At 33.7% G+C, this 12,133-nt stretch overlaps 2 protein-coding genes across 6 annotated transcripts; both read left to right on the forward strand.

The window, feature by feature from the left end:
- The first annotated feature begins 403 nt into the window (after positions 1–403).
- LOC125199790 (disease resistance protein RPH8A-like) lies at positions 404–6,147 on the forward strand. Of its 4 annotated transcripts, none has more exons than XM_048097690.1 (5): positions 404–494; positions 749–876; positions 3,126–3,863; positions 4,022–5,769; positions 5,838–6,147. In XM_048097690.1, the coding sequence occupies exons 3-4, from the start codon at positions 3,548–3,550 to the stop codon at positions 5,746–5,748; spliced, it is 2,043 nt and encodes a 680-aa protein (XP_047953647.1). In that variant the 5' UTR covers positions 404–494; positions 749–876; positions 3,126–3,547; the 3' UTR covers positions 5,749–5,769; positions 5,838–6,147. The 4 variants fall into 4 exon arrangements, with proteins under 4 accessions (XP_047953647.1, XP_047953645.1, XP_047953648.1 ...); XM_048097688.1 differs by having other exon boundaries at positions 413–494; positions 778–876; XM_048097691.1 differs by lacking the exon at positions 404–494 and having other exon boundaries at positions 617–876; positions 3,116–3,863.
- Positions 6,148–6,717: 570 nt separating this feature from the next.
- Positions 6,718–9,385, forward strand: LOC125199792 (disease resistance protein RPP8-like). Of its 2 annotated transcripts, XM_048097695.1 has the most exons (4): positions 6,718–6,846; positions 8,238–8,316; positions 8,571–9,093; positions 9,148–9,385. In XM_048097695.1, the coding sequence occupies exons 2-4, from the start codon at positions 8,264–8,266 to the stop codon at positions 9,349–9,351; spliced, it is 780 nt and encodes a 259-aa protein (XP_047953652.1). In that variant the 5' UTR covers positions 6,718–6,846; positions 8,238–8,263; the 3' UTR covers positions 9,352–9,385. The 2 variants fall into 2 exon arrangements, with proteins under 2 accessions (XP_047953652.1, XP_047953651.1); XM_048097694.1 differs by having other exon boundaries at positions 8,571–9,385.
- Positions 9,386–12,133: the final 2,748 nt, after the last annotated feature.

The following is a 12,133-nucleotide window of genomic DNA, read 5'->3' on the forward strand; positions in this document are numbered from 1 at the left end:
CAACTATAGATGCTTTATTATTCTATTTACTTTATTATAAAGATAAGATGAGACTTAGAGTAAAGTTGTTACGATGATTGCTCTGCCACACCTAATCTAGCAGAATAATTATAATTAAAAAACAAATTGAGGAAAAGTAGCATGTGAAACAAGAATTAAAAGTATTAAGTAGTATTAACACAATTGTCGAAGCCAGCTAATTTTTTCCCCATTATTAGGTATTGTATTTTGTCTGGTATTAATGTCTTCATAAATTTTATCAACAATAATTATTTTTATATTATCCACTTAGTCCTAATTAAATCACTAGTTGAATTTGTCTTCATAAATTTTGTCTGGTATTGATGTCTTCATAAATTTTATCAACAATTATTAGTTTTATATTCTCCACTTAGTCCTAATTGAATCACTAGGAGCACTTATATTTCAAAATCACTTCAAACTCCGAAATCGGAAAATCAAACAAAGATAAGAAGAAAGATTTTTAAAAAAAGGTATTTTCTTTTCTTCTTTGAATAGTTTCAAAGTTCATCATATAATTATATATGTTGTTTTTCTTTTTAAATCCAAAAGTTTGAATTTGAGACCCTTTTTTTCATAAATTTGATTCAATTTATAAGATCTGGTTCATTATATAAACGATTCAATGCCTTTTTTTAATATATTATTGTGTAAGCGTGCTATTCTTTTTTGCAAATTATTATAATTATTATTCTCCATTTACTCACAATTTCTTAACTTGCAAAAGTTGACCAGATTGGGTTTATGAATTTGTAGTTCAAAATCCTCCAATTCTGAAATAAATCGAAAAGAGAGTGTGATTGAATCCGAAATAAATTCGAAAGCAGCACAGATAAGAAAGATTCACATAAAAAGGTATTTTCTTATCTTGATTTCAATAGGTTCAGAATTATTTAGATAATTATATATGTTTTGATATCTTTCACTTCAGAAATTTGATTAATTGCCGATTCATTTCGTTAAATAGAGAGTTGCAATAAAATTTAGTTCAGTAATTTTTGAACAATTCAATCATGATAACATTAGCAAGCTTTATCTTAATTGCAAAGTTCCTTTACGGTTTTTTTTTTTATCATCAAAGTATTTGAATTTGTTGAAAAAGAGCCTGAAAAGCCCTTCATCTTCTTCTTGAGCAATGCACCATAGAGAAATCTTATTAAACATTTGCACTGCAAAAAAAACACTGTTTGCCGACCAACAATTTCCAAGCACCATATTTGTGCTCAGAAATTACCGAGCACATTAACCTTTGCTCGGAAAACTACCGAGCATATTTACTTGTGCTCAGCAAACCTAACTATTATATTTTCTTCTGCTCGGCACACCAGCGAGCAATGTTAATTGTGTTCGGATATTACCGAGCACGTATACTTTTGCTCGGCATCTGAGCAAGCACTTTTACATGTGCTCGGAAAATACCGAGTACCTACACATGCGGTCGGAAATTACCGAGCACGTATACTTGTGCTCGAAAATTGGTGACATAGTTTAAAATACAAATATGATTATAATACTTACAAGTATAGAAGAATAATGAAGGTAATTAAACATAGAAAATGTATTACAATTAAAAAAAACCATCATTCCGAAATGGCGTGCAGTAGCACCGTGAAACCCCCCACTCGTGGTAGCCCGCACGGTTGATAATGATTATAAACAAATTATTTGGTTCAGGTTTTTGTGAGAATGATTAGTTTCATTGAAAAAATTGGTCTTGGTATCGAAGGCATTCGTATCAACTACGCCACCAATTATAAACCATGTATAACAAATACCAAGCACTCTTACTCGTGCTCGGTAATTAATGCGCAATTGGTAAAGTAAGAGCCAAAAAAACTAATTATAGTATTGTTATTGAAGAATGAGACCCACCTTATTAGAGAGAAAGAGAGAAAGAAGTAACCAAAAATAGAAGGGATATATTTTATGGGATGGGGAGATTATAAATTTTAATATTTTTTATTAAATTATAATTATTTAAATATTACTATATTTTTTGTCTTGTCCGATCCGACCCCCCGGTTATCGATTCCTGGATCCGCCATTGGCTCGGATGGCCGAGCACTCTAAGGTGCTCATATCAAAATTCCGACGAAGCGAATACCGAGCACTCTCGGTGCTAGGAAAGTGCTCAGTATATCACGATTTTTCAAGCATTTTGCCTTATATTTCCGAGCACTTGGTGCTCGGCAAACCCTGGTTTTTTTTGGAGTGTTGGAGCATTTCATCGAACAGATGGATCCATATTTATCTCATCTAGAAAATAATATTTATTGAGTTCATTGGAAGTAGAACAAAAGAAAAAAAACAAAATCTATCCCACAACTTTATAAAATGATCAACTATATCATAATTTTGATTTTTTTCTCAATGTCCTATAGTCTGATTTGGGGGAAATTATGCATGCTTTTGGTAAACGAAAAATATCATGCGAAAAAACCATTCAGCTATTCACACAACGTCATTTACTACATCTAGCTAGTCAATTATGTCGATATTTTTAATATATCGACGCATTACGTCAATAAATTCAGATGTGTAGCACGATGAATACTTTTGTTATGGGGCAATTGAGAAAAGTTATGATATAATTGATAATTTTTAAAAGTTATGGGGTACTCCCTCCGTCCCCACAATTTTGTCACAGTTTGACAGGGCATGAGTTTTAAGAAATGTAATAGAAAGTTGGTTGAAAAAGTTGGTAGAATGTGGATCCTACTTTTAAAGTATTAGTTTTATAATAAAATGTGAGTGAGAATAAGTTAGTGGAATGTGGGATCCACTACTAAAAAATGATAAAAAGTGAAATGTGATAAATTTTGTGGGACGGATGGAAATAGGAAAATGTGACAAAATTTTTGGGACGGATGGAGTAATATTATAGTTTCAAAATCCATAAAGATAATTATGTATGTTGTCAATTTGCATTTTAGAAATGTATCATTTTAGATTAGAAATCACGTATCAATCATAATAACACTCACAGTTTTGAAACAAGACACAACAGGAAAACAAAGTTAAATACAAAGTTTATTTAAAACTGTAGGGAGATACTATTTATTTTCTGTACATGCAACGATCTTATTAAGTGCAGTTATTTGTAGAAGCATAAACATGGCCGAGGCCAAGGTCTTAGGGATGATACAAGATCTTGAGAGTGAGCTTGCTACATGTACAAATACTGACAAGAGTGGGGAGTTGGAGGAAAAAATTGAAGTGCTAAAAGATATGTTGGATTTCTTGAGAGACTTGGAAATGGAAAAGAGGATCAGACTAAAATATTTAATAGCTGACTTGGTCGAGATGGCTCAATATGTCATGTGCCTGAGCCATTCCAGTGACATGCTCGAGGACGTCCAAGATGGGATCAAGGAGACAAAGATGCTGATGATAAACTTTGTAGCCGATGAGGAAAATATTGGAGACGCAGAAGAAGTTGTGGTGGGGTTGGAGGAAACCGCGAAGACATTGCTTGACAGAATGATTTTTACAGAGTAACAAGTTACAGATTTTGTGTATAAAGGGCATGATTGGTATCGGGAAGACAACTCTCGCCAGACAACTGTACAAGGCCGTCAAGGGCCAATTCCAGCGTCGTGCTTGGGTATGCCTTTCAAGTGACACGAGTAACAAAGAGATACTTATGAAACTGATACAGCAAATGGCGGTAGGATATGCCGAAAGAGATCTGTCATTGGAAGAAATGGACGAAGAGAGTCTCCAAAACATGCTTCGTCAGCACCTGGAAGGATTTTCATATTTCATAGTTTTGGACAATGTGTCGGAAGAAACGGAACTCAAGTACATGATCTGGAAATGTCTTCCATATCTTTCAAATCTAGGTATATATCTCCGTCCATTTTGTTTATCTTAGAAAGAAATTTTTAACTGGGTGTTTTAAACTGAAACTGAGGTAAAATTTAGACTCTAAATTATATTTAACCCAAATGACTATACCAAATAATCTAATAATTAATCCAAATTTCACATGTATATGCAGGCCTTCGTCCAAACAGGTTGAGGTTGCTGTTAACAAGTCGCTATAAACCAGACATGGTCGCTTATACTCATGAGATGAAAGCTTTGGATTTTGATAAGAGCTGGCAGTTGTTTTTGAAAACAATTAATAAATTTACAAGTGCTGAGAACAAATTTACAAAGGAGTTGGAAAGGAAGGGTAGAGAGATGCTGAAAAAATGTGCGGGTGTGCCAATAGCTATAATAGATGTGGCAAGGCAGAAAGCAAAACAAAGGCTTTCAGGCATTGAATGGGAACAACTTTTTGATTCAATTGATTTGAGTGATTCATTGAAGAAATTGGAACCGATGTATGATGAATTGAAAGATTATATCAGGCCATATTTCTGGCATTTGTCCCTTTTTAAGGAAAATGCAATTATAAGGCAAGAAAAGTTACAGCAGATTTTGGCCGCAAACGGGTTACATTCCATATACATTACAGAGGGTTTTGTACTTCAATCGATTCTTGAAGTCGAGAAGCAGCACTTTAGATATGTAGACTATCGCCTCAATCCTCTACTACACATGATATCCATCCAAAAAGCAGAAGAGGAAATGGGCTTAGAGATCTTAAGAAGCAATGGAAACAGTAGGCCCTCTCAGAAAGCCCGTCATCAGGTTATCCATTGTGGCAGAGACAAGTTTGATCCTTTCACGAATGAAGATAGCAAACAACTTATTTCTCTTATCTTCCATGGAGGCGGTCGCTACTTGGACGATGCTAGCCAATCATATTGGAAGAGTTTTGAAGCCCTCAAGATACTCGACATAGAAGATTTTGGGGTGAAGAGTTTGTCAGAAACGATCGGCACATTGATTGAGTTAAGATACTTGGGATTGAGAAACAATTACATACAAGAGATCCCCCACTCGTTGGCGCATCTGGAAAAGCTTAAGGTTCTTGATATAGCTCTGAACTTTATGGTGGAGGTACCGAATACTATAGGGCAAATGGGCAACCTTCGTGATCTCCACATGTCTGATGTGATTTTTCGGAAGCCTTTGAAAGAAGATGCGCTGCAGAATCTACGGACCCTAGCATACATCTCAATTTATGATTCGACATATGAGGACCTGATCTTCGGGAGAATGCATGAACTTGAAAAATTGGGCATTGAAGAAGTTGATGAAAACTCGGATGTAGGCATGCTCTTTGCTACGCTAGCTAAGATTCAGAACTTGCGTGAGCTTTTCATAAGAGGGTTTCGTTATAGAAGCATGCCATGTTTGGATGGAATTGGTGTTTTAGATGGACTCTTCGTACTAAAACTATATGGGTGCATAGGTAGGCTACCAAGTGCAGAAAATCTACCTCAGAGGATTAGTCGCATAACATTGGTAAATACTTGTCTTGATGAAGACCCCATGCCAATATTGGAGAACCTCGATGCCCTATCGTACATCAAACTGCGAAATGCATACACTGGTCGAGAAATGGTGATCCAACATCGTGGATTTGTATCACTCGAAGTGCTTTGCATCAGTGAATTGTGGTATCTTAGAAAGATACAAGTTGATGGTTATGCAATGTGGAATCTCAAGAAACTAGAAATCTACAACTGTCCACATCTGGAGACACTTCCGGAACAAATTCGGAGGATGGATGAACTGCAAAAGTTTAAGATGGTAACGACAAAACACATAGCAACAAAGATCAGAAATTCAGGTTTTACCTCCAGAATTGTTGAGGAGGATATCTATCCATAGTTTGAAGGTTATATCTATCTGGTTAGTTGAGTGTATATTTTTCTTCTTTCATTTACCCTTTGTTTATTTGCAAATAACTTTCTCTACAGTCTTCGTAGAAGGTGCAATGTCTACCGATAAGTGTACCTCGACGAGCAGAGAGATAAAGGCTGAACTCACCGGCTGTCGCTCCCGAGGGCCATAACCAGACAGACTTCTCCGCAAAGTTCATCAACCACGGTGTCTTGAAGATTTTGTCTATGATTGTTTCCTTAATTTATCCTTTATTTTTGGTATCTAATTGATTTCCATGTATCGAGTCGAGCATAATTATATGCCCCATTCTGGGTTTTCTTTGTCGGTTCTTTCCCGAAATGAAAAAGAGAGTCGAACCGCATAAGTGTAAATAAGTTTAAATATACTAGTACAATATAATTTGTCAATTTCTTATACCCTCCTCTCTCTATCTCTCTCTAGTGTGTGTTTTTCGTGGTCATTATTTCAGTGTATGTGTCCAAATCGGAAGTTGAGTATGCTCAAAACAAGGTCTAGATGTGTTACTTATTTAGGTTGTTAACAAGTACATATAAAAAGTTTATTTAATCAGAATTTTGAGTTAATTTTCTATTAATTCTATAATTTTTTAAGGTGAAAAGTAATTATCTAATTATATTTTTCATCATTCAAAGTAACCCATAAAATAAATATGATTGGTTTTCCACTCCCAGCGAAGGAGTAATTATGTAATCAGAGGAGACTGACTTATGATCTTGAGATTCTTAAAGAAATTTATTTAGATAAGCAGCAGAAATTTAATTAATCTGACTGCCTCCCTTTCACATGTGTAATCCAGCTATTTTCCCATTATTTTATTGTCAATTGTTCCCTTTCACATGGTTTACATTAATAATTGTCTATGCCAGCTAATCTTTTTTGCAAATTATATTTATAGTCTCCATTTATTATATGGAGTACTTAACCTGTTAAAAGTTGACCAGATTGGGTTTATGAATTGGTAGTTCAAAATCTTCCAAATCTTAAATTAAATCGAAAAGAGAGTGTGATTGAATCCGAAAATCAATTCGAAACCAGCTCAGATAAGAAAGATTCACAAAAAAGGTATTTTCTTTACTCTATTTCAATAGTTTCATAATTATATATGTTGTTTATCCTATTTAATCGAGAAGTTTGAATTTGAAATCTTTCCCTTCAGAAATTTGATTCAACGCAGAATCATTTCATTAAATAGAGAGTTGTTAGATGATTTAGTTCAGTAATGCTTGACTGATTCAATCATGTTAACATTAGCATAAAATTGTTAATTAAATTCGCCTAATTTAGATCTTGTTAATTATACTCTAATGATGGATGCATTTCTTGTTTGGTTCGAAATATTATGCAGTGTTTTTTTTCTTATTTCATATAATCCCCTTGTTGTTGTGTGTTTGCAAATTAGTTCGTTTACAGTTATTATCATCAAACTATTTTAATTTGTTGAAAAAGAGCCTGAAAACCACTTCATCTCCATAGGGAGCATTCCTCAATTTATCAGTCTTACATAAATGGATCATTGAAACCGAAGCCTTAGTTTTACAAGTAAAATCTAAACGCAAAGTGCATTTTTATAATTGATTATGCTTGATAAATTAATGATTTCTAAAGTCGGATATTTATTTTTCCCCTAAGAAGGTCATATTATGGCCATTACCAAAAGTTGGGTTAAATTACTTCACATTTAATTTTGGCTAATTGGGACATACTTTTTCTGGTTTTCTAGAAATTGTTGTAGTGTTGTTTCTAGATTATGTGTACATATTTCAAATATTTTCAATTAGGATTAATATTTGATACTCTATTCGTCATATCGTAGTTGAATGGATCTTAGTCGTCTCACTATAGTTTAGTCATTTTCCTTTATTTTCCAATCAAGATTAATATTTCCCCTGATTTATTCTCTTTTCAAGAACGATAATAAAATTTCACATGGCTTACATTATTTAAACTGTCTAAGCTGCCTAATCTGTTTTGTACACAATTATTTTAGTAGTAGTATTTTTTTTCAGGTATATTATTTAAAATAGTATTTAATCATGCTAAAATTTTACCATATTAAATTTATGAATGTGTAGTTCATAATCTCTTTCAACTCTGGAAGATATCACACTTGCTCGTTGATAGATCGAAATAGGGAGTGCCTGAATCGGAAAATCAATTCGACACCGCCAAACAAAAGAAGAGAATTTCACACTAATTTATTTTTCCCCTCTGTATCTCTCATATTGTTCTTTAAATATCTCTCCTATTTTTTCCTCTCTCTTACCTATTCTCTCCACTTAACTCCTTTCCGCTGTGACATGGGAAATGCAAGCTCTTTGAATCACTAATTTTGTTGGAGAGATTTAATTAAAATGTTTCTTATGCTCAAATATTAATTAATTGAGATGATTGCTCTTCCACACCCTAATCCACCACATGGAGTTTTATTTAGATGATATCACACTTGCTTGTAGATACATTGATAAAAGAGAGTGACTGAATGGGGAATTCAATTCGACACCGGCAAACACAAGAAGAGAATTATACAAACAGGTATTTTCTCTCCTTTCTTTTACATTGTTTTAAAATTCCTCACATGATTGTAAAATTTTCAACTTCTCTAAATCTTCCATGAAGATTTTCAGAAGACCTTGTTTGGTAAAACATGCATGATTTTAATAATACACGCTATGTTAAGAACCGAAAGCATTATCGTAATTGCAAAAAGTTCTAGATTTGTTTAAAAATGGAGGGAGTGGTATTATTTTGTATACATGCACTGATCTTATTAAGTGCACTTATTGTAGAAGCATAAACATTGTGGAGGCTGCGGTCTTAGGGAAGATACAAGATTTCGAGAGTATGTATGTTATATGTACAGAAATCTTCGAGCTTACGATGTTGGAGGATAAAATTAGAATACTTAAAGAGATGTTGGATTTCACGAGAGACTTGAAAATGGAAGACATGAGCAGACTAAAATATTTTATGGCTGACTTGGTCGAGTTGGCTCAAGATGTCATGGACATAGACATTTACAGTTTCCTTCAAATTCTCAAAGTTGAGAAACTTGAAGATGAGATCAAGATGACAAAGATGCGGATGATAAACTTTGGAGCTGTTGAGAAAAATATTGGAGACGAAAAAGAAGAAGAAGAAGTTGTGGTGGGATTGGAGGAACACGTTAAGAATTTTGTTAAGAGTGTGATTTTAAAAAATTCTCATGACTTGCAGATTATGTCTATAAAAGGCATGATTGGTATCGGGAAGACAACTCTGGCCAGACAACTGTACAAGGCCGGGGCTGGCCAGTTCCAGCGTCATGCTTGGGTATGCATTTCTAGTGACATGAGTAAGAAAGAGATACTTATGAAACTGATACAGCAAATGGTGGTAGGATATGCCGAAAGAAAGCCGTCATTGGAAGAAATGGACAACCGAAGTCTCCAACAGATGCTTGTCTGGTACCTGCGAGAATTTTCATATTTCATAGTTTTGGACAATATGCCGAATGAAATGGGATTGAAGTCCATCTTGCAAGGTCTTCCATCTGAAGGTATATATCTCCATCCGTTTTGTTCATCTTAGAAACAAACAAAGAAAGTTTTCTTTTATGACTATAATGAATATATATATATATATATATATATATAGGGGAGCACTAGGGCGCATCCTTAATTAGAGTGCTAACGTACATCCAACCACATGCTGACATGTGGCACGAAAAATGCAATATTGTATATATAAAAATGCAATACACATTTGTGAAGTTGTTCATGCATTTCCGCAGATTGCATTTTAGTTATAGGAAAATTGTATTTTTTATTGTTAAGTTTTGCATTTTCACATATATAAATGCAATCCGTATAGATATAAAATGCAAATTAAACAGTCAATATCGAAAATGCAAAACTCAACAATAAAAAATGCAATCTTCATATAACAAAAATGCAATCCGTCGAAATTCATATTGCATTTTTCTGTATATAATATTGCATTTTTCGTGCCACATGGCAGCACGTGATTGGATGTACGTTAGCACTTTAAAATTAGTTAGCATATTAGTACATCCCGCCGCGAAATCTCCGTTGGTGGACCATTCCCGCCGTGGAATCTACGTCGGTGGACGATTCCCGCCGTCAAATCACTGCGCGCTCTCGTTGAAAAGCGAAGCGTCGCCTTCCAAAAAAAAGGTTTGGTTCTGTTTTTTTTTGTTTGGTAGGCAAAAACACTCCTAAACATCGATTGAAGTCAGAAACACTCTTAAACAGCGATTTATAGTTTATAATCGTAATAATTCACAAAAGTGTTTGGTGCGATTTTGTTGGAAATGATGAATTTGTGGTTATTAGAGTTAAGGTTTTGCTCATACTTGCTATAAAAATTCGTGAAAACCTAGTTGGATCTGGGTTTCATCGGTTTAATTTACAGTTGGTGTAATACACAAAAGTTGTTGTTTATTTGTTGGAGAAGTCGATATTGTGAGCATTTCTATGTACTGAATGCTTGATTTCTGGCCAATATGTACACTGTTGGTCATTTTTTTTGGGCGATACTACACTGATATATGGTTGAAAACTAACCGATTTTGGCACTCTCGTCGCGCAGATATAGAATGAATAAAAGAGCTCGCGCCTACAAAAGCCAGCCAGAACCCAATCAAGGTTATGCATCATTCCAACATTTTTTGTAGGTGATTGTTCTGTTCTGAAGGTTATTGTTCATTTTATTGGTTGGAAAAGATGTTCATTTTCTGTAGCTAGTAATTGAGTAGTATAACTAGGTTTGTACATTAAATCTTCAGATCCGTGCATTGTTGAATAGAGGTCGTGCATCACTTGTCTTTAGCTTAGGTTATGCATCATTCCAACCTTTTTGGTAGGTGATTGTTCTGTTCTGTAGGTTATTGTTCATTTTTTTTGTTGGAAAAGGTGTTCATTTTCCGTAGCAAATAATTGAGTAGTATAACTAGGTTTGTACATTACATCTTCAGATCTGTGCATTACTTACTGTAACGCATAGATTATTTGTTGTTAACCATTGTTTTTCCTGTTCTGGACAGGGTCTAAGCACCATCGGATTGAGTTCGACCAAGCAGTTGACGATGTTATTCCCTTAGCATTAGCTCAGAAACTTCGACAAAGGTTAGCCGCGGAAGAAGCTGGAACAAGTTTACGCAATGAAGACGTGGATAAAAAGAAACCGAGGGGGAAGAAAGCTGACTTCCCGGCAAAGTGAATGATGCATAAAATATAATATTTAATGCATTGATATAAACGTGGTAATGCACATTAACAAATTTATCCAGTAATGGAATATATAAAGTGAAAGATGCATAGGATATACTATTTAATGCAATGATATAAACGCGGTAATGAACATTGACAAATTTCTGCAATAATGGAATGAATAAAGGGATTGATGCATATAATATAATATTTAATGCAATGATATAAACGCGGTAATGCACATTAACAAATGACTCCAGTAATGGAATAAATAAAGGGAATGATGCATAGAATATAATATTTGATGCAATAATATAAATATGGTAATGCACATTAACAAATGACTCCAGTAATGGAATAAATAAAGCGAATGATGCATAGAATTTAATATTTAATGCAATGACGTAAACGCGCAAATGAACATTAACAAAGTTCTCAAGTAATGGAAAAAATAAAGGAAATGCTGCGTAGAATATCATTTTTAATGAAAGGCTACAAGCGCAATAATTCGCACTACAAAAAGTACTCCAGTAATCTAATAAATAGAGGGAGTGATGCATATAATATCATTATTAATGCAAGGCTATAAATGCGATAATGCACATTAACTATCGCAAAATACAAATTATTATTATAGTTATTATTATAATTATAATAATTATTATTATTAATCAAAATAATAATTTTAATGATAATAATAAAAAAATCTTTCTTAAATTGTTCACCAGCAAACTTAATTATAAAAATTCAAAAACGAATTTTGACGATGGATTGCTAAATTAGACAAAGTATGTAGTATATTTCAAAAATTAATATTTGCTACGATTTCAATTTCAGCTATTTACGTGCTATTTAATTATAATATGCTATAAAAATTTAATTGTGGAAAGATGTAGTTTAGATTAAGATAATTAATTAAGGAAATCAAATCATGGGAGCCTTGAATTTAGGAATAATATATAACGTCAATAATGGAAGAAACTGACTTAATTTCTCATACCAAATTTGCCCTTTTTTGAATTAAAATAATAATTTTATTAATAATAGGAGCATGAATCTAGGCCATTAGATCACAAAATCATAGGGTTAAGATTGAAAAGAACAATAGAACAAAAGATAGAAAAGGGACATGAATCATCCCT

Source organism: Salvia hispanica, unplaced genomic scaffold (genome assembly GCF_023119035.1).
Source record: "Salvia hispanica cultivar TCC Black 2014 unplaced genomic scaffold, UniMelb_Shisp_WGS_1.0 HiC_scaffold_68, whole genome shotgun sequence".
Taxonomy (NCBI): Eukaryota; Viridiplantae; Streptophyta; class Magnoliopsida; order Lamiales; family Lamiaceae; genus Salvia; species Salvia hispanica.

Bases quoted from the DNA above. Each gene is read 5' to 3' on its own strand.
- LOC125199792 (XM_048097694.1), top strand. From the start codon at position 8,264: ATGGGGAATTCAATTCGACACCGGCAAACACAAGAAGAGAATTATACA. The intron at 8,317-8,570 runs GTATTTTCTCTC...CACTTATTGTAG, and splicing joins GAAGAGAATTATACAAACAG to AAGCATAAACATTGTGGAGG.
- LOC125199790 (XM_048097690.1), top strand. From the start codon at position 3,548: ATGATTGGTATCGGGAAGACAACTCTCGCCAGACAACTGTACAAGGCC. The intron at 3,864-4,021 runs GTATATATCTCC...ATGTATATGCAG, and splicing joins TCCATATCTTTCAAATCTAG to GCCTTCGTCCAAACAGGTTG.